At 34.1% G+C, this 25,330-nt stretch overlaps 2 protein-coding genes and 1 long non-coding RNA gene across 4 annotated transcripts in view; 1 reads left to right on the top strand and 2 right to left on the bottom strand.

Moving 5' to 3' along the window:
• Positions 1–22,284, bottom strand: part of LOC126691936 (alpha carbonic anhydrase 7-like) — a 60,036-nt gene extending 37,752 nt beyond the window's left edge. Inside the window, exons 1-7 of one of the 2 annotated variants that reach the window (XM_050387272.1) lie at positions 22,134–22,284; positions 21,793–22,010; positions 19,975–20,081; positions 19,799–19,904; positions 19,537–19,701; positions 19,374–19,427; positions 18,614–18,938 (exon numbers count right to left, since the gene is read on the bottom strand). In XM_050387272.1, coding sequence (XP_050243229.1) covers positions 18,858–18,938; positions 19,374–19,427; positions 19,537–19,701; positions 19,799–19,904; positions 19,975–20,081; positions 21,793–22,010; positions 22,134–22,221 — 819 coding nt within the window. In that variant the 5' untranslated portion in view covers positions 22,222–22,284 and the 3' untranslated portion in view covers positions 18,614–18,857. Of the gene's footprint in view, positions 1–18,613; positions 18,939–19,373; positions 19,428–19,536; positions 19,702–19,798; positions 19,905–19,974; positions 20,082–21,792; positions 22,011–22,133 lie in introns of those variants that run through there. The other variant, XM_050387271.1, reaches the window with a different exon arrangement.
• LOC126691935 (E3 ubiquitin-protein ligase RZFP34-like) lies at positions 1,426–4,509 on the top strand. The gene is made up of 13 exons (XM_050387270.1): positions 1,426–1,588; positions 1,712–1,851; positions 1,994–2,081; positions 2,191–2,250; positions 2,706–2,738; positions 2,846–2,923; positions 3,014–3,057; positions 3,145–3,185; positions 3,277–3,359; positions 3,446–3,537; positions 3,631–3,700; positions 3,853–3,894; positions 3,987–4,509. Exons 2-13 carry the CDS (start codon positions 1,760–1,762, stop codon positions 4,137–4,139), a joined length of 876 nt encoding a protein of 291 aa, XP_050243227.1. The 5' UTR covers positions 1,426–1,588; positions 1,712–1,759; the 3' UTR covers positions 4,140–4,509.
• On the bottom strand, positions 5,443–6,480 carry LOC126691939 (uncharacterized). Its single transcript, XR_007644903.1, has 3 exons — positions 6,222–6,480; positions 6,083–6,146; positions 5,443–5,939 (listed from the first exon to the last, which is right to left on the bottom strand). It is a non-coding gene; the product is annotated as an uncharacterized LOC126691939 (long non-coding RNA).
• Positions 22,285–25,330: the final 3,046 nt, after the last annotated feature.

Below are 25,330 nucleotides of genomic sequence, written 5' to 3'. Positions count from 1 at the left end.
TACGATTAATCACTTTCCGTTGAATCATTGATATCATTTATAAATAATTTAGATTTGAATTCCACCTATATAAGAAATTTATTGGTGTTATGCAGCGAAGAGCACTCACATAAGTGGGTGTATAATAAAAACAGTTTTGTCTAAAAAGATGAACATCATTCTATATATAATTGTATAAATTTACAAATTTGTTACTGTAACAATGTAAATTTATGTAAATACTATTTATTCTGCATTTAGTTTTTTATTTATTTTTTCTGTATTTTGAGGATGAAGGAATAAACTAGATAAGGATTGTTGTGTGTGACGGAAAGATAAACAATTATAATAATTAATAAAAATTGATATTTTAAAAAATGTGGTATAAAATAAATAATTTGATGTGGAGTATTTTAAAAGTGAATATATAGGATAGAAAAAAGTTTTTTTTTAAAATTTTTTTTATACTAAATGGAAATAAATTTTTGCAGAGGGTTGTGTCATTTTAGGAAATAGCTAATATATTATTGTGCACCGAAATTATAATAATGTTTTTTTTTTAAGAGTGAAAAGTGTAAATATTATTAATGCAAGGAAGACAAATTAGCTTGCACAAAGGACTGAATGCATGGTGGAACATCTTCCATCCACACTAAAAAATCTAGTAGCTAATGGCATATCTAGCCAAACTATACGCTACAAAGTTATAATAATGTTAAAGATACAAACTATCTTATAATTTTTTTTATAAATTACTAATGTGGTGAATTATTATTGGTAAATAAAAAAAGTGATATTAATGGTAAATTTAGATGAAAATCAATAAAAAATTGGTCACATTAACATTTTGTAAAAATATTGTAAAATAATTTGTAATTGTATTAACTACTTGAGCCCTCTCAATAAAAGCCTTGCCCACAGAGCTTGACCTTTCCTTAAACATACCAAAATTAGCAATTTCAGTTCAAGCTCGGAACTCCAACCAAAACAGAAAAGAAATGTGAGAGAAAAAAAGAAAAGAAAAAAAGAAGGTTCAAGGTGGGAACTCCAACCGCTTCATAGTTCCTTTTCAAAGAAAAGTAGAAAACTTGATCCCGCGAAACAAGGTTCATTGTTTATTGCTGGTACGTAAAGAGAGAAACGAATTTCCTCCCATCGTCCCACGTTACCCTATATTCTTCTTCCTACCCAGAAAAACATGGGTGTCGTTTACGTGTGATCATATTTTGGCATTGCCAATATCATCAATTTCCTCTCTCCATTAATTAATTAATTAATTTTTGATAAGATCAAAATATATTAATTCATCAATCACCCACTTTCCTTTTCGTTGCGCAATAAATAAACAGTAGAATTAATAATTCAGGCTGGTGGGTAGTAATTAGTAAAGCAAAGGGCTGGCGTGTCGTCTCGTTATCCAAATTATACAAGGTAAATAATTCTAAAGAAAAAGGGGTAAATGTGGTATATCTCTCGTGCAAGCTCTTCTTCTTCTTCTTGCTCTCTGTTTGTGTGCGAGTTCCACATTGTGGCTTCAATGCTCGTTCTTTAGGCTCCATTTCTCTTCAGATGAAAATTCTCTCCTTTCCAATTTACCCGTTTCATTAGGGTCTGTTTTTGCTTTTTCAAAACTTTCCTTCACATATGTTTGTAATTCAGTTTAGTTTGACTTTTGATATGCGCTTTTTTTTAGTAATTTACGATTTATGAATTGGAATGTTGTGGGTATCAGGTAATTTTTTGAAACGTAAAGAGGAAAATTAAGTAGAAACTGAGGAGAATGGAGAGCGATTACAAGCCCCATTTGTCCACTAATGATGATTATCATAAGAAATGTGAGGCTATGGTGGAGCTGGAATCTGGGAAATTCGGGTATGTCATTTTATTTATTTATTTATAAGTTTAGAGATTGTCTCTAATTTCAGTAATTTGTTCTGGGCTTTTGTATTTTTTCAATTTTAAAACTTTTTTGTGCTGTTTCTGATTTTTTTTTTTTTGGGTTAAAAATTTGAAGTTGCTCGCATTATAGAAGGAGATGCAAGATCAGAGCACCTTGTTGCGATGAGATATTTGATTGCAGGCATTGCCATAACGAGTCTAAGGTTTCCCTCACTTTTTTCATTTATTACTAATAAAATTAATTTTAGATTAGCTCTTTAATTTTGTTTTAGAAAAAAAAATTAAACCTTCTTTTGGATGATTTTGGAACAGAACTCATTGGAAGTCGATCCTGTTGATCGCCACGACGTTCCCCGCCATGATTTGAAGAGGGTTAGTAAGTTTATATTTATTCACTCAATATTTTGGTGCATTTTTTTTTCTTTTTTTTGTTAATGGGATAAATATATGGCTTGAAATTTTACTAGGTAGAGCGTAAACTTTTATTCTTTTAATTAATACAAGTAAAAAGTATAGTACTTTTTTTCCCTGTACTCTTAGCGGTAAAAATTGTGACATATGACTTTTTTAGGGTCTTGCTTTAAATGGATTTATTCATTTAATTTATGTTTGAGATCTCTAACTATTTTTGGTAGGAAGTCATTGATCCGGCAAATTAAGGGTGCTATCAAAAGATGCAAACTTTACCACCCAAATTCTCTCTCTCTCTCTCTCTTGTTTATTGATAATTTGATAATTTACTTTTTAGTTTCATTCATCTATAGAACTCTTAAATAATATAGAAAATTACAAATAGCACGCTAAAATTCAGCATTGTTGTCTTTCAGGTGATCTGCTCCATGTGTAGTACAGAGCAAGATGTATGTCTCCAGAACTGCATAATAGTGTTTTCATTATTCTTTTGAAAGGATAATGATAAATATAAAGTTCATAATAAGGTTTTGATTTTTCTTTGATAACTTATCAGATTCAACAGAACTGCATTCAGTGTGGGGTTTGCATGGGGAAGTACTTTTGTTCCAAATGCAACTTCTTTGATGATGATGTAAGCCTTCTGAATCAATTTATTTTTTGAAAACTCAAGAAAGTTTCTGTAACTTGTAATATAAAATAATAATAATAATTCTTTTGCTAGGTTTCTAAGAAGCAATACCATTGTGATGAGTGTGGTATATGCAGGTTAAACTCTATTCCAATTCTTTGCTTTCATTATCTTGTCTTTGTTATTACTTCTATAATATATGTTTATTGAGTCTATTATTGCAGAACTGGGGGCAAGGAGAATTTTTTCCACTGTAATAAATGCGGTAAAGTGTTGAACTCCTTATTCATTGCCTCAGAGACTGGTATTGTTTGTTGTTTTTTGATAATTTAGTTTGGAAGTTTTCATTATATCAGGATGTTGCTATTCAATTATGTTGAAGGATTCACACAATTGTATTGAAAAAGCAATGCACCACAATTGCCCGGTTTGCTTTGAGGTAAATTTAGGAGAATGAAATGCTTAATTAGAAAGGGGAAAGGCTCTATTCCAAAATGAATTGATATATGTCACCTTATTGAGCAGTTTCTGTTTGATACTACAAAAGACATTACTGTCTTGCGATGTGGACACACTATACATTTGGAATGCGTAAAAGAGATGGAGCGTCATTTTCAGTATGTTTTTAAGGAAGTTGTTGATTTATGTTGATTACTTGTATAAATTTTTTGTTCCTTCTTTCACCCTTAAAACGTATAAACTTTTGGCAGGTACTCATGCCCTGTTTGCTCAAAATCCTATTGTGATATGTTCCGTGTGTGGAAAAAACTTGATGAGGAGGTACTTTGATAGTAGTTTTAACTTTCCCAAAAAAATTACATAATATGCTCTTATGAAGATCCAAAATAGTTAGGTTTATGTTTTTGAGTAATTTTATACTTGTAAAAACCGGTCCTTTATATATACTAACTTGTTTTGAGAACCAATCTCAGGTTGCAGCAATGCCTATGCCTCAAACATACCAAAATAAAATGGTAAGAAATGTTTTGATAAGGTGTCAATGATTTGTGCAACTAGGTTTATCAACCTATAACACCTCCACAATTTTTTGTTACAATTTTCTTAGGTTTGGATCCTCTGCAACGACTGTGGGAAAACGTCAGAGGTGAATTTTCACATCGTGGCTCACAAGTGCTTAAAATGTAAATCCTACAACACAAGGCAGACACAAGGAGGGCCTATTTCATACTCATCTAGGATTGCTGAGAGGGTGCAGTGACATATTTTTTCATGCTCGATAGGATTACCAAGACAGTGAGATGATCGACTTAAGTTATCTGAGGTATCACTATCTCAAGGTTCAAATGCAACAGTTCCATAACAGCAGGGACTTCTACCTAAGGGGAAGAGTGGGGGTATTAATTTTTCTATTCCTCTCTTCCTTTGTTGGATATGTGCATTCCTGGGCTTATAATTAGTTACTCTAATAAATTACCTTTTCAAAGAATGTAATCCAATGTACTTCGGCTTTACAGATGTAGAAATGCAGTTTGTTTTTATTTTGAGATTTTGATAATCATGTGTGTGATCCAAGAATGAATCATCATTTTCTCTTGAAAATAATTTGGAGAGGTAAGACAAATTTTTATGTGAACCATGTGATAAACTTTTATATGAAAGTTTGTGAAGCCCATGGAAACAAGTATTTAAAAGAGGCAAGGATATCATGTGAATTTCGAATTCTCGATGGTTGGGGCTTTCTATTTATAGGTGCACAAACAGAATATATGATGACGTGCAACCGTTGATTTAAAGTGCTTGGATTTGGCTACTCACAAATTCTAGTATTAGAAGATTTTTATTTTTTATGAGGAAATAAGAAATAGTTAATACTTGAAAAATGCTGAAATTACAAACTTTTTTACAAATTGTTGATATGGTGAGTAGTTATTGGTAAGTAAAAAAATGATGTTAGTGATACGTCTAGATCAATAATTTGTAAAAATATTATAAATGATGCATTTGGTGTTTGGATAAGCTGTTTGGATAAGCTGTTGAACTTTTAAATTTAGAATGAATGTTTGTAAAAAAGACTAAGAAGTTATAAGAAGTTATTGCGAAATTGAGTTTTGGATTTTAAAAACAATTTTTTAGTCTCCAAATCCCCTAACCAAACGAGCCCAAAATAGTTTGTGGAAGAGATTACAATCTGCAGGGGTTTTTTTATTTTTTATTTTTAGATTTTGATTGTAGGTGAGGAGAAGATATTATCGAATGTCTCCTTAATTACCCAGATCAGTGACACCGCCTAAAAGCCAAAAAGCCAAAAAGAGTGAACTTTGAGTTTTTTGGACTTTGGAGCACTACTTTTTCTCTCTTGTTGACAATGAGAATAATAATTCTACCGTCACGGGGGCGAAAATAAGTCACTAGTGGCAGGCTGACAGCCCAATTAGGACTGATTATAACAGATAGCTTACCTTGTATAAATCTCTATAGATAACTATGTATTATTTGTAAAACTTTCCTTCTTTAAGACTGATTATAAATAGTTATATATACATGTAAACTCCTTTGTTGAGTCGTAGGGAAGGTTTTTTTTTGATAATTTAATAGCTACAATGGCTAAAGAGAATAAAAACATAGAGAAGTGCTATTCAGGCTACAGAGCTCTTGGGTAAGTTGTAAGGAATGTGTAAGTTGTAAGGAAGGTTTTAGATTTTTAATAAAATCAATTCCTTTTTACAATTTTGCGGTTTCAGCCTAGAAAGAAAATCAAATAGTATGATTAATCTTTCTTTCTAAGATAAGTGTGAGGAGCTTAAGGTGCAGTCTTAAGCTCATGCATGGTGGTGTAATCCGTGAGGTGCAATTGGCTTTTTGGTCCTTCTTTTTGCACCGCACCGACGTCATTGGTGCTCATTTTTATTAAACCGCACCGTCCTTTTGAAAATTTTGTGCAGACAGGTTGGCCTAATTTGCTTTAGGCCCGCCAAACATGCAGATGCAGTGCGGTCGGTCTGGTTGATTGGTTTGCTGATCAACCAGAAACATGGCTGTATTTCTACCATTTACAAATCTATACAGCAGAAAGCAGCAATCAATCACTCACAAAGTACAAAACAAATATGTACCGCACGTATATGAGAGGGATACACAAAAATCATAATACTAAATTACTAATAGCCATTGGAACTAAAACGGTGAACTGAAAGTACTAACCTCATTCTCATTTATAACTTTGTCTGAACTTGAGGAAAACAAGGGGATATCCAATCAATTTAACCTGCAAACATGAAAACCCCAATTTTTTTTCAAAGAAATTTCTATATTAATGAGAGAGAGAGAGAGAGGAAATTACTTGAATACAAGATTGAGGTGAACAAGGCCCAAACAACAGCACAGAAGATCGGAGAGAAAGAAAGGCCAAAGAAATGGATCATACAATAGGGGATATATTAGAGAGAGGTTGAACCTTCCTGAAAAAGAAGTGGAGATTGAAGAGAGGGAGAGAGGGGGAAAATTACTTGAATACATGATTGAGGAGAATGGGGCCCAACCAACATCTTTGAGATCTAAGAGTCTAATCACTGAAAAACTAAATTTGGAGAAAGAAAGAGAGAAAGGGATCATATGATAGGATATATGAGAGATAGGGTTGAATCTTCTTGAAAAAGAAGTGAAGATTGAATCATTATTATGATTAAATCTTCAAACCAAAACAATGTCGTTTTTTAGACATGAAACGACATAATTTCATCATCTAACACGTCATTGTTTTGTATGAGTATATGATATATATATATATATATATATATATATATATTTCCATCGATGGATGCACTGTGGACTATTGGTATCAATGCATCCATCGGTGTCAGTTTCTTAAAATTTTCACCGATTACTATAACCGATTTTGTAGTCGCCCCATTTGGTTGTTAGTGTAGTCGATTTGTCCACTCTAAGCCAATTCATTACTGTATATTTTTTTTCTCTCAATTTATTATATGGTAGTCATTTAAATGAATATTCTATTTAACTCAGTTTAACAATAAAGTGTTAATTTTTTTAAAAATTTCAAAAGAATTAGTTAATAAAAAAAATCCACCTTAAGTCAATTTATTACTGTTTTTTTATTAAAAAATTTATTAATTGATATTTGTTAGGGATAGAAGATTGCCTTTGGGAAGGATGCAATTAATAACAATAAGTTCTACCAACCAAAAATAATTAATTTGACAATTCTCATAATAAAAATGTTGATATACAGTGTATAATGCTTTTCCCTTTACAGATTTCGAAAATATGATTGGTAAGCGGTCTTACATTTAATAAAAATATAATTTGTTTGGGGAAACAATTAATAAGAAAAAGTTTGGGATGAAGATTTTATATTATGGGTGTGTTTGGATTGAACTTATTTTTGCTGAAACTGAAAATTGAAAACACTGTAGCAAAATAATTTTTAAATGTGTGAATAGTGTCGTGGGACCCATAAATAGTGCATGAATAGTATCGGAACAGTGCGTGAATAGTGACATTTGTCTCATGAACAGTAAATTTTGTCTCCTACATTAAACGTGTGAAAGAAAAAAAAATAAAAAATAAAAAATAAAATAAAAAGAAGAAGAAGAAGAGGAAAACGCGACGCAGGATTCAGTGGAAACGCTGAATCCAAACCCACACTATAGGTCCAGTCGAAGTTTTATTTATTTATTGATGAAAGTCTGTATATCCTAAGTTAATAGGATATTGTTAGCCTTGTAATGGACTGCAATTCAAGACGCTGGTATGTGTCATTTTTTTATATGCTTTTTCATTTCACACACATATATATTGTATATATATTGTGTTAAAAATCTAGAGTTTCTCTATCACTAAGTAAGTTCTCTCTGGAACCCAGGGAAGCTTCCCTTAGGCTGTAGAATTGTCGTTCCTTGTGTAAGGATTACTTTTTACCTCAAGTAAACATGTTTTACTTGGAGGTTTCTTGGGGGACTATCTCTTTTCATTTCTTTTCCTTTCTCTAGTGTATGGGAGAAACGCAAGGGTTGGAGTGACTCTGAGATGGATAGCTTGGCCAAGCATTGGCAGAAGTTGTCGTTGAATGATAGAGAGGAGAAAAACCTAGAACTACCTAACGAGTATTCAACTATTGAATTCATCCTGGCTACGAAATTCCTAACAAAAAGGGCTTTGAGTGTTGAGGCAGTAATTAAAACTTTTAGCCCTTTGTGGTGATCTGTGAGGGGGTTTGAGGTGAGAAGAGCAGGAGATCATGTCTTATTGTTTGTGTTTGACCATAAGGAGGAAGTAGAGAAAATTTTAAGCAACGCGCCATGGAGCTTTGATAAACACCTGGTGGTGATACAGTGGTATGATAGAGGAGGTTCGATTAGGGTGTTAAGTTTTGATAAGATTCCAGTCTGGGTTCAAGTCCATGATATCCTAGTGAGATTTTTAAACTGTAAGGTTGCTGAAGATTTGTGTGATGTTGTTGGTTCGGTATGCCGAGTGGATGATGTTACTTAAATGGATGGAGGGAGTTTTATGAGGGTTAGGGTTCTTATCGATATTAACAAACCTCTTTGTTAAGGGCGGCGTTTCTCTTCTTCTTAGGGGGAACAAGGGTGGGTTTGTTTTAAATATGAAAGGTTACCAAACCTTTGCTATTGGTGTGGGTGTTTGAGCCATGTGGATAGAGATTGCGAGCTATGGCTAGATAGTGAAGGTTAGTTGAAGAAGGAAGAGTAAGCGTATGGGTCTTGGATTTGTGCCCCACCATTTATTAAGGGAAGTAGTCCGGTGATTATAGTACTGGGTTATTATGAGGCAAGGAAAAAAGAGAGGCAATAGATGAACAACAAAGAACCAAGTCTGATCTTGGTGGTGGTTTTGGGTTTGCAGAAGTCTCTGGTGGTGGTGTACCCAATAGCCGAGGAAGGTGAGGATTTTCAGGAGGAGAATAATGTCAGGGGATTAGGTCCTGAAATTGAGGAGAGGATCACGGGTGGGAGAGTGAAGAAAAACTGAGATACTAGGGAGGATTTTAAGGAAAGAATTGAGGAAATTGATAGGGAATTGAATAAGTTTGGTAAGGATGAAATTTCAAAATTGGGATTTGATAAGGATTTAATTTTGGAGGAAGATGTTAGTGCTGACCACGTAACATAGCTGGATTTTGATCAGATCATGCATGTTGAGGCATTGTTTCCTTATGAGGATCATTCTGGGAGCCTGTTGAGTCAGAAGCTGAGTAGGCAGCCACGTGTCAATGAAGCTGATCTGGTAAGTGTCCCAATCACTCAAAATATATTGGGTGATATCACAAATGCTCTAGACAAACCTAATAACACAGTCATGGTGGAGTTGAGAAATCGAAAGAAGAAGCAAGGTCGGGTCAGTATGGATGAAAACATGATTCCTTCGAGTTTGACAAAGGCGAAGAGACTTTGTAAGGAGGATTGTAGTGGGTTAACAAGTAAGAAAAAAGCGGTTTCTCTCTATGATCAGACTACACTTTCATTAATGGTGGAGGTTGTTAAGCAACCCTGCGAACAATAATGAATCTCTTATGCTAGAACTGTTAGGGGCTTGGGAACCCCTAGACAGAGCAAGAGCTTGGTGATATCATTCAAGCTCAAGGTCCCTTAGTCGTGTTCTTAGTCGAAACATGGATTGATAAAACTAGGTTGCTTTTCATTTGAGACAAGCTCACGTTTGAAGGCTTGTTGGATTTTTCAAGAGAAGGGAGAGGTGTCGAGGTGGCTATCATGTGGAAAAAAGATGTAGATCTTTCGGTTGATATTTACTCGCCTAATCATACAGATGCTATAATAAATAAGGGCAAGGAGGATGAATGGAGGTTCACTGGGTTTTATGGTGAACTTAACACAAGAAACCACTACATCTCTTGGGCCACTCTAAGGAAATTAAAATCTGTAAAGTTGAATTTATTCAATCATTTTGTTGGCTTTATTTTATGCCAAATTTGTTTGTAATTCAGCATTTAGAAACCCTGTATTTAGGTGGGAATCATGTAAGGGTAGTGTGTGAGAGAGTGTGAAGAAAAGCTCAAGAGTATGCACTCAAGAAGAGTCTTGCGATTGGATCTCGTGACTGGTGAGTCGTGAAAGGTGGTACACATGTGAAGCATGCAGGGGAGCTGAAGGATCACGCTAGCTGTAGCACTATAGGACAAAATTTCCAGTCTGGCCAGGCAGTTAGCTCGCAATTCATTCCAGTCACGAACTTAAGTTGCTAGAATGCTCTGCTTGTTAGAAACCTGATTGTTCGCATTCCTCATTCACCCTACTATAAATACCGTTATACCCATGAAATGTAGAGAGCTTTCAGAGAAAATTTTGAGAGAGAAACCATAAAAGAAAAACAAGATTGACTCATCTACAATCTTCATCTTTTGATTCTCCAAATTCCTCTACTCTCACCCTCTCCATTGTTACATCCTTGAGAGGTACATTAGCCAAATCCTTATCTTACCATACCTATATTTATGAGCAGGCATTTTGGTACTTGGGAAGTAGTTTAGAAGGGTAGATTAGGCTTAGGTGCACTGGGTAGATTAGGATTGAAGGGTCTGCTGCTATCCAAGAACAATGAATCTTTTTTCAACAAAGTTTGACAGCTTCACTACCTAGCAGTAGCCCTTTGGCCATTTCGGTCAAAAAAGGGGAGAACTTTGGAGATGAAGGAGTAGCTCTTGAGGGAGAGCACCATTTTAAGGGGGAGAAAAACATTTTGTTTATGTTTTTTTGTTGTTGTTGTTGTTGTTTGGATTGTTTTAATATAGGCCTACACAGCACTTTTTGTTAAAGCTTTTGGTACATAAACTTATGGATATTTACTGTGCTTTTGTTTAAAGCTTTTGGTACTTTAGTTTATATTCAATATATTGCTTTTGTACCCATGCTTTGTAGCTTAGTACTTATTGTTAATGTTATGCATTTCTTTAAGTACATTACTCTTATGCCCTTGTTGGATTTTATATCTTTGATGCAATTACCGTGTGTTGTTGTATCAGTTGAGTGTTGGACATGCAAATGATACTTTGCATTAAGCTTATTAGCTTGTATGTCTGGATGTTCATTACTTGTGTGAATGATCATTGTGGTCACTATTTATAGTGATTGTTCATTTTTGGTCAAGCCATACTTTATTGCTTTAATCTATATTGCTTGATCACATTGTGCTTGCTCTATATGCATTTCTAGATTTCTGCTTACAATGATCATCTCGTGTTGTTGTTTTTCAGGAAATACTTATTCGTATGGTTCAAGAGCTTCACAGATTCTAGAGTTAAGTGTGAGTGAGTTTTGTTCAATTGTTCCCAACTCATATGTTAAGTCTAGAGTTTATTTTAGGGTTTTGTCACGGAATAGCCGAAGGGGGAGATTGTAAAGTTGAATTTATTCAATCATTTTTTTTGGCTTTATTCCGTGCCAAATTTGCTTGTAATTCAACATTTAGAAACCCTATATTTAGGTGGGAATCATGTGAGGGTAGTATGTGAGAGAGTGTGAAGAAAAGTTTAAGAGTGTGCATTCAAGAAGAGTCTTGTGACTAGATCTCGCAACTGGCTTACGACTGGCGAGTCGCAAAGATGGCACACGTGTGAAGCATGTAGGGGAGCTGAAGGGTCACGTTAGCTATAGCACTATAGGACAAAACTTTTAGCCTGGCCAGATAGTTAGCTCGCGACTCAAACTCGCGACTCATTCCAGTCGCAAGCTTGAGTCACCAGAATGCTTTGTTTGTTAGAAACCTGACTGTTCATATTCCTCACTCACCCTACTATAAATACTCTTATACCAACGAAATGTAGAGAGCTTCCAGAGAGAATTTTGAGTGAGAAACCCTAAAATAAAAACAAGATTGACTCATCCACAGTCTTCATTATTTGATTCTCCAAATTCCTCTACTCCCACCCTCTCCATTGTCACATCCTTGAGAGGTACATTAGTCAAATCCTTATCTCACCATACCCATATCTGTGAGGAGACATTTTGGTACTTAGGAAGCAGTTCAGAAGGGACCAATTCATTTTGATTGATACAATGAGCTTATTGTGGGATTTGGTAAGTTAGAGAAAGCAAGGTTTGGCGTAACCCTGTTGGAGTAAGAAGTTTGGAAGGCTTAGGTGCATTAGGTAAATTAAGCTTGGAGGGTCTTTTGCTATTCATGTATCTTAACTTTATTCTCTAGTGGATTATTGAACGCTTAGAAGGCGGCAGAGAGGTTTTTTGCCGAGGACTTCGATTTCCTCTTCGATAACATATTGTTGTGTTGTCTTTGTGTTTGCATCTCTCTTCCCTTAATCTTTGCCTTTTAATTACTGTTATAGTTGTGATTAATTTTGGTTTAAATTGTTTTACCAATTCTGTTTTAGCTTATTTTCATATTCCACACATACATTGTTTGATTATAAGCTTGTGTTGGTAATTTGTAAATTGAGGATCTAAACGTTCATAGGTGTTTTACACACTATTTGAACTTTCAAAATCAAAATACTCTTTGCCTTGATTATGTGTTGGAGATTTTAATGAAATTACCAGTACACATGAGAAGCTAGGAGGGAGGTTGAGGCCGAGTAAACAAATGGATGATTTTAGAGATGTACTCGATGAATGTGGATTTCAAGATCTCAATTTTAGTGGCAATAAGTTTACTTGGTGTAATGGCCATGGGGAAGGCCACACGATGTGGGAAAGGTTAGATAGAGCAGTTGGTGTGGTGGAATGGATGGATATGTTTTCGGCATCCAAGGTGGTCCATTTGGAGAGTGGTTCTTCAGACCATAAGCCTCTTATGATTTACTTAGTGGGCATAACAAAGAAGATTAATAAACCACAGAGGTTTGAGCAAATGTGGATGGAGGATGAGGGATGTAGGGAAGTGGTGGAAGATGCATGGGCTTATGATTCATAGGGAAGTGCTATAAACAGATTAGAAAGTAAAGTCGATAGGTGTCGTAGAAATCTGAAATGATGGAGTAAGGTTGCCTTTGGAAATGTGACCCGAAAATTGAAGGAAAAGAAGAGATTGCTGGGGCAGCCGAAGCTGAAGCAACAAGGGGAGGCAATTTTGCTCAGATTTTGAGGTTGAACAAAGAAATTTCCAAACTCTTAGTGAGGGAGGAACAAATGTGGAAGCAAAGATCTCGATCCTTGTGGCTACAAGAAGGTGACAACAATACAAGGTATTTTCATAGTCGAGCATCTCATAGATTTAGGAGGAATCAGATTGATAATTTGGAGGATACAAATGGAGACTTATGTAGTGATGAAGAGGGCATCTCAAATATTTTGGTTGACTACTACCAGGAGCTCTTTACCTCATCCAATCCATCCATGATAGAAGAGGTTGTTGCACACATTCCTTGCTTTGTTACAGATGAGTTGAATGCCGAGCTCTTGGCTGATTTCACAAAGGAAGAGGTGGTAGTGGCCTTGAAGCAAATGGAACCTTTGAAAGCACCGGGGTCGGATGGTTTACCTCTTTTATTCTTTCAATGGTATTGGCAGGTTGTCAGAGATGATGTGACCGAGGCGGTACTGAGTTGCCTATCCACGAGAGTCATTCCCTCTTCTCTCAATAGTACATTCATCACTCTTATCCCCAAGGTAAAAACCCCTACCAAAGTATCTGAATTTCGATCTATTTCTCTATGTAACATTGTATATAAGCTTGTTTCAAAGGTTGTTGCCAACGGGATGAGGGGTTTACTACCTCTTATTATCTCAGAATCATAGAGTGCTTTCCAATTTGATAAGGCAATTTCGGATAATATCCTTGTAGCATTTGAGCCCTTACATCATATGAAAAATCAGAAGTAAAAAAAGGGAGGGTTTATAGCTCTCAAACTTGATATGAGCAAGGCGTATGATAGGGTTAAATGGTGGTTCTTGGAGCTAACCATGAGGAAAATGGGATTTTCTAGCCGGTGGGAGGATTTGATCATGGCTTGTATGGGGTCAGCTACCTATCAAGTTTTGGTGAATGGTGATCCAAGAGGGGATATTTGGCTAACGAGTGGGATTAAGCAGGATGATCCGCTTTCACCATATCTATTTTTGATATGTTTGGAAGCTCTAAACCAGCAATTACAACATGCAGCCAGATCTAAGGTAATTAGAGGATTCTCTTTGTGTCGAAATGGCCTAAGAATCAGTCACTTGTTCTTTGCCGATGATACCTTGCTGTTCTACCGTGCATCAAGGGGTGATTTGGAGGTAATTCTTCAATTATTATAGTTGTATGAGCTAGCTTCGGGGCAAAAGTTAAATAGAGAAAAAACTACGGTGTTTTTTAGTAAGGCTACTACAGAAGAACGAAGGGTAGAATTGGTGGAGTTCTTGGGAGTAAATGAGGTTAGGGAGTATGAGAAGTATCTTGGATTACTGGCTGTGGTGGGTCGAAACAAGAAAGAGAGTCTTAATGACATTAGAGAAAGGGTGTGGAATAAGCTTCAAGGGTGGAAAGAGAGGCTTCTATCTCAAGTGGGTAAGGAGGTCTTGCTTAAGGCAGTAGTTCATGCAATCCCCACTTTTGCTATGAGTTACTTCAAGCTTCCAAAGGGACTTATACAAGATATTGAGAGATTGATTGGGAAGTTTTGGTGGGGGGCAACGGGGAGATCAATGCAAAATCCATTGGAAAGATTGGGAGACCTTGTGCAAACCAAAGACTTTGGGTGGAATGGGATTCAAGAATTTAGAGAAGTTCAATGAGGCGATGTTGGCGAAACAAGTGTGGAGGTTGTTAACAGATCACACATCCCTGTTCTACCGAGTTTTTAGTGCCAAGTATTTTCCTAGTGGCTCAGTCTTGGATGCTAAACCTTCCTTGGGTTCATATGCTTGGCAAAGCATTGTGAAAGCATTACCATTGATCAAATCGTGTATGTTGTGGAGGGTTGGGGATGGCAAGCAAATAAAATTTTTTGGGGAGAGGTGGCTGCCAGGGGAGGAACCAGCTAAGGTGATTTCACCCTCAAATAGTATTTCTACAGATTGGTCTGAATGGTGCTGGCTGGAATGATCAATTGGTGGATGCCATGTTCCTTCCTTTTGAGGCTCAAAGGATCAAAGGTATACCTATTTTTGTCATAAGCCAGGAAGACTGTGTGTCATGGCCTAAATGTAGAACTAGGTCTTATTCTGTCAGATCGGGTTATCAATTATTGTGTGAAGCTAGGCAACAGGTGCACCATCAGGGTTTATGGATGAGGGAGTTAAAAGATTCTGGAAGAGTATTGGGCATCTCAAGGTGCCAAGTAAGGTTAAAATCTTCCTTTGGCGAGCATGCTCAAGTGCACTTCCTACTAAGGTGGGGTTACAAAAAAGAAAGATTATTGATAACAAAATCTATGATCAGTGTTCGTTGGAAATTGAGGATGAAGTTCATGTAATCTGGAGTTGTGACTGTATCCAAATAGTTTGGGAAGCCTCGTTTGCAGCAGCTAGGGTGAAAAACCCGAGGATGAATACCATGTGTGACCTGGTTAGTTTCATACTTGAAGAGACAAGAGAGTTAGAAAAATTTGCAATGGTAGCATGGGAAATATGGCAATGTCGCAACAAGCTTCGAAGCAAGGAAGATAGAACCCCGATCCACAAAATCTATAAATCAGCCTTAACACTCCTAGCCAAGTTCTAGTAGAAGAATTGAGGATAACTGGTCAGTGCCAATCAAGTCTTAATCACTGGAAGCCTCCTCCACCTGATTTAATAAAGGTGAATTTCGATGGTGTAGTTTTTAGTAATTCATATGAGACAGGGGTGGGAGTTATGATTCGGAATGAAAAGGGGGAGGTAAAGGTTGCCTTATTTGAGAAAATAGTGTTGCCATCGTTGGTGGAGGTACTCGGGATGCTGGTTGCTAAGAGAGCTGCCATCTTCGCCAATGAGTTGGGGTTCAAGAATGTCTGCTTTGAGGGTGATGCTGAGGGGGTGGTGAGAAGTATAAGGGAGGAAGATAGCTCCAATGCTTTTGTGGGGCATTTAGTAAAAGACTTTTAGTCTATAGCTGGTTTGTTTCAAACTTATTCTATCTCTCATGTATGGCGGTAGGGTAATAGTGTAGCCCATGCTTTAGTGAGGGAGGCTAGAATGTCTTTTCGTTTACGTATTTGGATGGAGGATGCTCCACCAAATGTTTTGAATTTTGTATCTAAAGATTTGCCTGTTGAATAAATTATCCCCGGATTGGGGGAATTCTTAAACTCTTAAATTGCTGCTAAACATTTATTTTTAGTTAAACAAGTGAAGATATTTCATTAAAGCTTTTACTATAGTAGATATGCATTAGCAAAAACTTGTGCCACATACAATTGGGAGATCCATCCATTGATCCATATTGTAAAAAGAGGGGAAAAAAACCCTAGGAAAAAATAAAAGAAATCTTCTGTTTGCCCTAACTAGAATGAAACAGTTACCTTTTGATAAAAAAGAAAGAAAGAAAAAAGAATGAAATAGTAGTCCAAAATCTAGCAGAATATGACTGTTGTCATATTATGTTCACCTTTGATTATATCATTTAAGGGAAAAAATGATCTGGTATGAACTTGGGAAACAATAGACTAATAAATAAAACCTATGCATAAATACAAGTTTATCTCGACATGTCAAGTAAAAAAAAAAATCATCTAAATCCGTTTGTGCAGGGGCGTAGCCAGAAAATTTTACTTGGGGGAGCCGAATTGTAGTATTGACATATTAACCATAGTTCATATTGAATACAAAATTATTTACTTTGATATATTGTTATATTCTTAAATATTAATGAACATACAAAAATTATATAGTTTATTATAGACAAATACTAAAAAAAAAAAAAAAATCCAATAAAAGAATAGTTCACATCAAAATTATGCCCAACAATCTTTAATGGAAAAAAGATAGCAATACAAAAATGTGAACAAAAAAAAAATCTTAAATACCCTTATGCATATCAACACACACATAGTGGCAGAAGAAAGAAACAAAAATAATACTAATGGTAAAATAACAATGATGATTGATAAAAGAGAGAGAAAAGAAAATGCACTTGCATATTCACTTCTTTGAAGAGTCAAGAAGATGATGTTGCACCAAGAAAAAAAATGGATTAATAATTTTGGTTGAGATAGGATTTTTTGTGTTGGGAAGAAAGAAAATGGGGCGATGGGCTGGCACTAGCAGCCACAACAAAGCTTTGTAGGTACCTAAAGATGAAAAAAATTGAAATTATGTTGGGAAATGGGTTGTCAATGATGCTAGAGAGTGAGTTATTATCTATTGGATTAATTATAAATTTTTTGAACAATGGAGAAGATCAACTATTAGTCATTATCTTTTGGATTAACTATAAATCTTAGAAATAATTGGGGTGGACATGTAATAAAGTTTTGAATGATTGAGGAGGCTAACTAAAAATCCATTGGACTAACTAGAAATCTTAGAAATAATTGGGGGGTCCGGTTCTAATTTTTTGGGAGGACTATATCCAATTAGTAGTATAGTTGTAGGAGAAAAAAAAAAATTTTGGGAGCAATGTAGCTCCGCCCCTGCGTCTGTGGTTTTCTTTTAATAATGAGAAGTTGTTTATTTTGGTTGTTGTTGCTTAGTTTTTCCAATATGTCTATTCAAAATTTTCAGTTGCTTCTTTTTCATGCATCAAATATTCAAATGCAAAGCATGGAATGAATAATGATCATCACAAGTGTTAGAGCTTAGCATTCTATCAAATATTATCTGTGCGTGACGCATGAATTACTTCCTGCATATGCTGCTGGAGCTTCCCTGACCTATGTGTTTTGCTCAATAGCTACAAGGCAATTAATGGGTTATATTGGCACTGGATATAGGAACTGTTGCTTGTGGAGGAAAGTGCCAATTAGGGTGATTGGAGATTTCAATTAAAAGACCTCCATGCATGTTTTATGTTTTCTTAGAAATTAAATGAAATTAACTGTGTAGTTAGAAATAAAACAAAATCACTTCGAATGTTGCTGTTTTGATTGAAAGGAGGAAGCCTTTGGTGGTTAAGTAAAAATTGATTAAATTCATTATTTTTTAACAACTTAAAAGATTTTGAGATAATTAATAATTTATCATAATATCAAATAGGTGATCTTAATCTTTTGAGATAATCAGTAAAAAAAACGAATATTGGCTCTAAAAATTATTCGACCAATTTTGAGCTTCAAAGGACTGAAGGTTTGAGGCAGCTGGTGGGCTGCAGATCGAAGTAATATATATGGTTCTATGGTGGAACATATTAAAAAGATACGAATATACCAACAAATTAAGGAAATGGTGAGAAGACACCAATAACCCTAGCTAGTTTCTTGCTGTGGAATATTTTAGATATTAAATTAATCTACATATTGTGATATCCTAAATGACAATATAACTCACCAATATATAATTTATTAGATATTAGATCTAATATCTAATATTTTAGATAAAAAATCTTAAAATAAACTAGGGTAAAATAAAATCATAATAATAATTAACTCGAATTAACTTTAGATAAATTAACTGCGCGGTACATTCACTTGTGTTATGTTTGATTGAATCTATTTTCAATAGCTTATTTTGCTTTAAAAAATAACCCATTTAATATAATTAATGTTGTACTTTAGAAAAAAAAAAGTTTTAAAAAACTACATATAAACATAAGTTGACATTTTAAGTTAAGACTGATTGACAGAAGATTAATTATTGCAAGCCAAAATGAGTGCTATGCAGTACGCAGTACAAACGAAGTTACGTACTTCAAAATAATTCAAAGACATCCAGAAGCTTTTAGTGTAAAATTAATTATCAATTTATTAAAGTAGAATAACTTTTTTCTTCATCATGGAGGAAGAATTACTTTATTACAGCAGAATAACTCTTTTCTTGCCATGGAGGAAGAGTTGCTTTATTATAGTAGAATAACCCTTTTCTTTCCATAGAGGAAGAAGTACTTTATTTTACAGTGCGTAGAATGACCTTCACCATGGTCTTGCCCCATATAGGAAGATTTTTCGGTCATTGAGAGCCTGCACAGGCCTTGCATTATCCTTTCCACGGTACTGCAATTAATAGATTAACCAATTAAATCAAGGATTTAATTTTTTTTTGAAAGTTAGATTATATATTTGTGGTCCTCCACCTTGATGTTTGTTTCTTCTTCTTTATCATCAGCCTAAATTAGTTTAAAAATATAATTATATTTAAAAAGTTATTTGCTGTTGTCTAATGAATAGAATCATAGAACTTACTAACTTAAATATTGAAATTTGTGAAATGGAGATCACTTTAATGATGTGAAGCCTGCAACATAGCATAAATTCTGTTTGCCATGTCAAAGTTTTTGCTTTTAAAAATTATTTTTAAAAGTATAGAAACTAAAATCAAATAGTTTAAAATACAAATTTTTTTTGAAACAAATGTCAAACATTTTAAAAAATAAAGATAAAAATAAAAAACAATTATCTCAATTTGAGCTAAATATATATAGCACATACATCGAAATTAGCTTCCCGAAGTAATTGTACTTGTTTGCTTGAGACAGTATTTATCTGAGGCAAATACAAGATAAGGTAAATAGTCAAGTTAAAAAGAAAATGAAAAAAAGAAGAAGTAAGAATAGAAGAGTTAATTGGAGTTAGTGAAGGTGTTTAGCCAGACCTTTGCATTGACGATCCAAGTAACACCTTCATCACAAGGAGGTGTTGTGAGTGATCCATTATATCTGTAATACTTGAATGTATCTGTGTTTGTCTCTCTAGGATCTATTATCCCTATGGATCTCTTTCCCCTATTATTAACCAAAGTTTTTAGCTCCTCTGTGAACTGAAAAAAAAAAAAAAAAGGAATAATTTTAAAAACACTAAGAAGTTATAATGTGTGAAGAATTCATAGGGGATTAATCTAGTGCCTAATTCTTTACCTTTGACAAGAACGAATCGGGCTCACCAATTTGGTAAAACTGGGCACGTACAACAGAAACTTGATTTGATGTGTTTACGTGAACCATATGCAGCTCCAAGTCATACCTAGTTAATAAATCATTGTAGATGAAATTTGTTGGCGGTGAGAGAATTAATTTGAGAGAGAGAGAGAGACCTTTTGCCATTGATGAGATGCTCTGCGGGTGAGTGCCAATGGCATTGTCGGAGGGAGTATTGCTTGCCATTGATTTGAATTGATCCAGCATCACCAACCCATTCAACCTGTGTCATCACTCATCATGTACAATTAGCTATTGAACCAATATTTTTTTAAAATACCATATTATATTTAAATTTGCATTCTTTGACAACAATATTATTGTGAATATTTAAAATTAATGTTTTGAATTCTGTTTCGTTCAAATCTTATTGGTACATAAAATCAGTACACAGCAACCATTATTTGCATTGTCTAAAAGATACCGGGCCATATCAGTGTGTTTTGGGCATTTTAGCCTATTCTAGCCATTTCATATGAAAACTTAGTTTAGGCTCAGAATATGATTTAGTAGAGGTTGTAATTTTTTATTTTTATTTTTTAAATGTTGGGCATTTTGGTAATTTTCCCCCTACAAGTTAGATTTAATCAAGTATATTTCAATTTCCAATTGTCTTATTTCTAAAAGTTTGATTTCTATTTTTTAAAAAGATTATTTCTGAAATGGATATATGAGATAATTTTGTTATAGTTCAATATTATTATTTTTTTTTATGATAAAAACCTTCCATATTGGGAAGTGAGACGGCATAAATTATGTAGTTCTTATATTTATTTTATAAGGAATATTATTATTATTATTATATATATGCGAAAATTTCAAATTTCAAAAACCTTCCATATTGAATTTTTTTTTTCTTCTAACGGTCAATTAGAAGTGGCTTCCAAAATAGTATTCAAAACTTTGTTTAGGACACCTTTTTTTTTTTTTTTGGTTGTAAATTGTTGAAGTTAATTGAATTGAATGATTGTAAGACGTATAATCATGTGATAGATCATTTACTATTTTGGAGATGCTTGTTTAATTTGAGCAAAAAAGGGGTGTATTCTATATTCATTAAAAAACATGTTTAATTTTGTATTTGTATTCAGTTTTCATTTTTAGTTTCCAAAAAAAAAAAAGGATTTGAATACAAAAAACTGAATACAACTTTTTGGTGTTTTCATTTTCTTGAAAATGAATACAATGAATTTTCATAAATAAACCAAATATGTGGGTTCCTCTAACATTGACTTGTCCGATCAAAAACACACTCTCTCTCAATTGTGTTGAATTTTTAATTGAAAAATATAAAGTGAAAAAAAAAAAGCAAAAACTAGACTAGAAAATAATGCCAAACATGAAATGGGTTGGGTAGAGAAAATGAATACAAGATTTGAGAAACAAAAAATGAGTTTAGAAAATGGAAAGAGAAAATAAATCCACCCCCAATAATAACCAAACAGGGCCTTGATGATTCATCAATTTTCATCTTACTAATTAGTGGATTAATGCATTTTTATGTTTAGAGGGAGGGCGGAAAGTGAGAGTTGACCCAATTCTACAAATGCCTATTAAGGTTATACTTTAAAATTTGAGTAATTTTGTTCCAAGACTTGATTATAAACCTAGCCTGAATGAATTGAAGCAAATTGAACTTTACCTCTAATTAACCATTTGTCCTATCTAATTACTAATTAGGTAAAACCGGCTATTTAAATTTTGAATAGCGCTTTTAAAGAGCAAGAGAAGTTGGTCTCCAACATTGGATACATCATACAACAACACATAAATACCATATCATGTCTTTATCATGTAGCTTTTGCTTATAAAACTTATAAGTAATGTTAAGTACACAACATATTTTGTACTCTTTTTAAAATTCCATGGATGAAAAGTTATGATTGGTGTATGTAAACTTATTTATTGACAAAGCTTATAAGTTATCTTCTTACCTCAACATAAGGACCTGTATTCTTTATGATTGCATTAGATGCCTTATAATTGAACCTCAGATCTCTTGGATTTATGTTAACTTGCACATCCTTATTCAATATATCAATTGGAGATTGACGTTGCCCAATCTTACACAGTTTCCATTCTGACTTAAGTTCTCCCCAGTGTTCGGGTCCTTTTGGACTCCCTTCAATATAGTTAAACTCAGGCTCTTCACCTGCCAAGTAAATTTTAGTATCACATCATCATCATAGGTAATAATAATATTGCAATTCTCATTATATATATAAAATAACAACAACATTATTAGCATCCTACATGTAAGTATCTTTGGCATTACCAGTTTGAGCAGTAATGGATATTGGTTGCCAATATAGAAGAAACAGTAGAAACCAACAATTGAAGATTGGTAAACCATAATTCTTCATGATATACAGAAGACAAATGGCAGGTTCAAGGGTGCAGTTCTTTGTTGGTGAAGCTAATGTCAATGAGCTCTATGATCATATCTATATCTATCTATCTATATATACTAAGCAGAAACACAACTATAAGGGCACATTTGGTATATTAAATGAGAATTATGATTGGAATGGTAATCTTTATTACTGAGAATAAAATGTGTTATAATAGAATAATTAAATCTATTCATAAGTTTTGTTATGAGTTGTAATATTAGAATAAAATTTAAAATCTATTTTAGGAAATATTTTAAACAATTATATTTCCAAAAAAAAATATTTTTTTTTTAAAAATTTGAGAAAGATAATTTATTTTTTTGATGATTTTTTTTTTTAAATTTCTATAATTGTTTTGTGCATATGGAAAGTTTGTTTATTTGAAAATATATTAATTTTAAAAATTATTACACCTATTAAGGAATATCTATTACAATCATTTCAAAAAAAATAATTATCCCTCATTTTAAAGAATAACTATTCATATAGAATGATTATTTTATGTAATAAAAACATAACTAAATTACTGAATAGCTAAATCATTGGAATAACCATTACATTACATTATCTATTACAGTCTAATAAATATACCGTAATAGTTTAAAGTTTTATCATGTGATGCATTCATTTTTTCTAATAGCAAGCTAAATGCTAGCTAGTTAGATTTGGGTTAAACATTGTAGCTAGCATTCAATATTGCCTGCCAGTTGCAAGCCAGCCTAATATGGCCTGACTTTTTGGGTTATGCATTCAAATTTTAGCTGCACAAGCTACATGGGTAGTTCGGCGCTAATTCTTCAATGGATCGGAGAAAATTGATCCACACTCCACCTTACACCAAAAAAAGTACAAAATAGAGTCAGTTGACTTTATAAGTCATAAATGAAAGAAAACTATAACAAAAGAAAGAAGTAATGCACTATATATGATTTCATCTATTGACCATTTCTTAGGGCTTTGTTAAAAGTTAAAACTCCTACATTGGGAGAGATATAGATATTGCACTTTCTTGTTTTTTGATTATAAATAATTTCTTTCCTTAAAATACACATTGCACTTTTTATTTATTTCTTTATTTCAAAATAATAAACTTTAATAGCTCTCTCGAAAATTAAGTTTGTGCATGTTAAGTTGTTAACCATCATAATTTAAACAATATTTTGTCTCTGATGCCCTTACTATTTTGTGTTTAAGATAAAGCATTTTCTGTTGACACTAACAAAGTAGTTGATGCCACTTAGCACACATCAAGTCTCTTATTGTTGGGCTCGACCACTCCCATCCTAAGTGATTATTTTTTTATAACTCATTTTTAGGCTATAAACCTTATAATTGAAACTCATAACATCTATTTCTATAATTTAGATTGATCTAGTACATACATAATGTAATTCTTAAAGCATAATCGTAAGTGAAGTCTCTTATCATCAAATAAGAGACTTAGATTCAAATCCCACCTATACCAAAAATCATCATATTTCAATATTAAAGAACATCCCAACCACTATAACAAAGTTGATTTTTTTCGAGGGTCAAAACCCTTGAAAAAAGTATTAAAAGCCCTCAAAATAATACTGACCCTTGATGACCTTTGAAATAAATTCCATAAATAAATTAGTACAAGAACCATAAAGGATTCTGCCTTCTCTTGGTACTTCTCAAAGACTGATGCATAGCCACTAACTTTCCCTTGCATTAAGAACTGCAAGGAAATTGACAAACCAATTAATCATGCACTTGTTAAATGGTTGAGGTGTTTGATTGAAAAATTGCAATACAATGAAGTCCATATTGACTTGTGATTTTCAAAATGTTACATATTTCTGAAAAGCAAATTTAGTAGCATAGTTCAGTTCATGAATTATTACCTAAAACACAAGTGTCTAAACCCCAGCATACTTGACATCTCAACTGAACTCACCCATGCTCCATCCAGTTCCCACCAAGAGAGTCACCATTTTGTAAGGAATTTAACCAAAATCCCAACCTGTGAGAAACAAAACAAATAGAGAAAACACACGCCAAAGAAAACAATCACACGTACAAGACAATATTTACGTGGTTCGGCAATTTGCCTACGTCCACGGAGTTGCAAGGATTTCACTATTATCAGGGAAAATACAATAGTGCACAAGAACACTCTCAAGAAACCCAAATCCCAATTACACCCTAGCACTCTCTCACAGAAAAAATAAGAATAGAAGCTGGCTACCTCTCTTTTCTCTATTTTCTCTCATGCGGCTGCTAACTAGGTTAATTGGAATTACTTTCTATAATCTTATGGCTACTCTACATCTTATATATATTTATATATATGTCAAAGTCGGCTGGAGCATTCCCTTTACAATTAGGATTCTATTAACTTACGTTGACTTGGGCTTGACAATTCAAGTCACACACACGGCCCATTTTAACAAATCTCCACCTTGGCTTGAATTGATCAAGTTACACGAGCAAACTCCTCCATCAGCTCCACCTTAGCCCTTAAGGGCTCACAAGCTGCAAACATCAACCACAATCCTCCATAACACAGTCCCTCATCCCTGCAACTCATCCTCTTGTCCTCAAGCTAGAAGACCAATTGAAGCTGCGCACAGCTTCAACTTCTCAATAGTGACACCTTTAGTCAACATGTCTGCCGGGTTCTTAGATCCACAAATCTTCTCAAGCATTACCAACTTATCTTCAACAAGGTAACGGATAAAGTGGAATTTTGTCTATATGTGCTTCGACTTTGAATGAAAAGCCGAGTTTTTGGCAAGAAAGATTGCACTCTGCCTGTCACTGTGTAGAATGCCCATCTCCTGCTTCTTACCCAATTCATCTAAGAAACCATGTAGCCAAATCATCTCCTTTCCAGCTTCAGTTGCTGCAACATACTCAGCTTCTGTAGTAGACAAAGTAACAATCTTCTGTAGATTTGAAGCCCATGATATAGCTGTACCACCCAGAGTGAAAACAAACCCTATAGTACTCTTTCTACTATCAATATCACCAGCAAAATCAGCATCTACATAACCCTGTAGTTTCAAACTTGCACCTATGAAACAAAGACATGTATCTGATGAACCCTTCAGAT

Source organism: Quercus robur, chromosome 7, assembly GCF_932294415.1.
Source record: "Quercus robur chromosome 7, dhQueRobu3.1, whole genome shotgun sequence".
Lineage (NCBI taxonomy): Eukaryota > Viridiplantae > Streptophyta > Magnoliopsida > Fagales > Fagaceae > Quercus > Quercus robur.
This window is presented reverse-complemented; position numbering and strand designations above follow the sequence as displayed.

What these genes read in the sequence shown, in the direction of transcription:
- LOC126691935 (XM_050387270.1), top strand. Translation starts at nt 1,760, where the DNA reads ATGGAGAGCGATTACAAGCCCCATTTGTCCACTAATGATGATTATCAT. An exon ending in CCCGCCATGATTTGAAGAGG is followed by an intron (nt 2,251 to 2,705) that starts GTTAGTAAGTTT and finishes GTTGTCTTTCAG; the next exon opens with GTGATCTGCTCCATGTGTAG. An exon ending in TGTGTAGTACAGAGCAAGAT is followed by an intron (nt 2,739 to 2,845) that starts GTATGTCTCCAG and finishes ATAACTTATCAG; the next exon opens with ATTCAACAGAACTGCATTCA.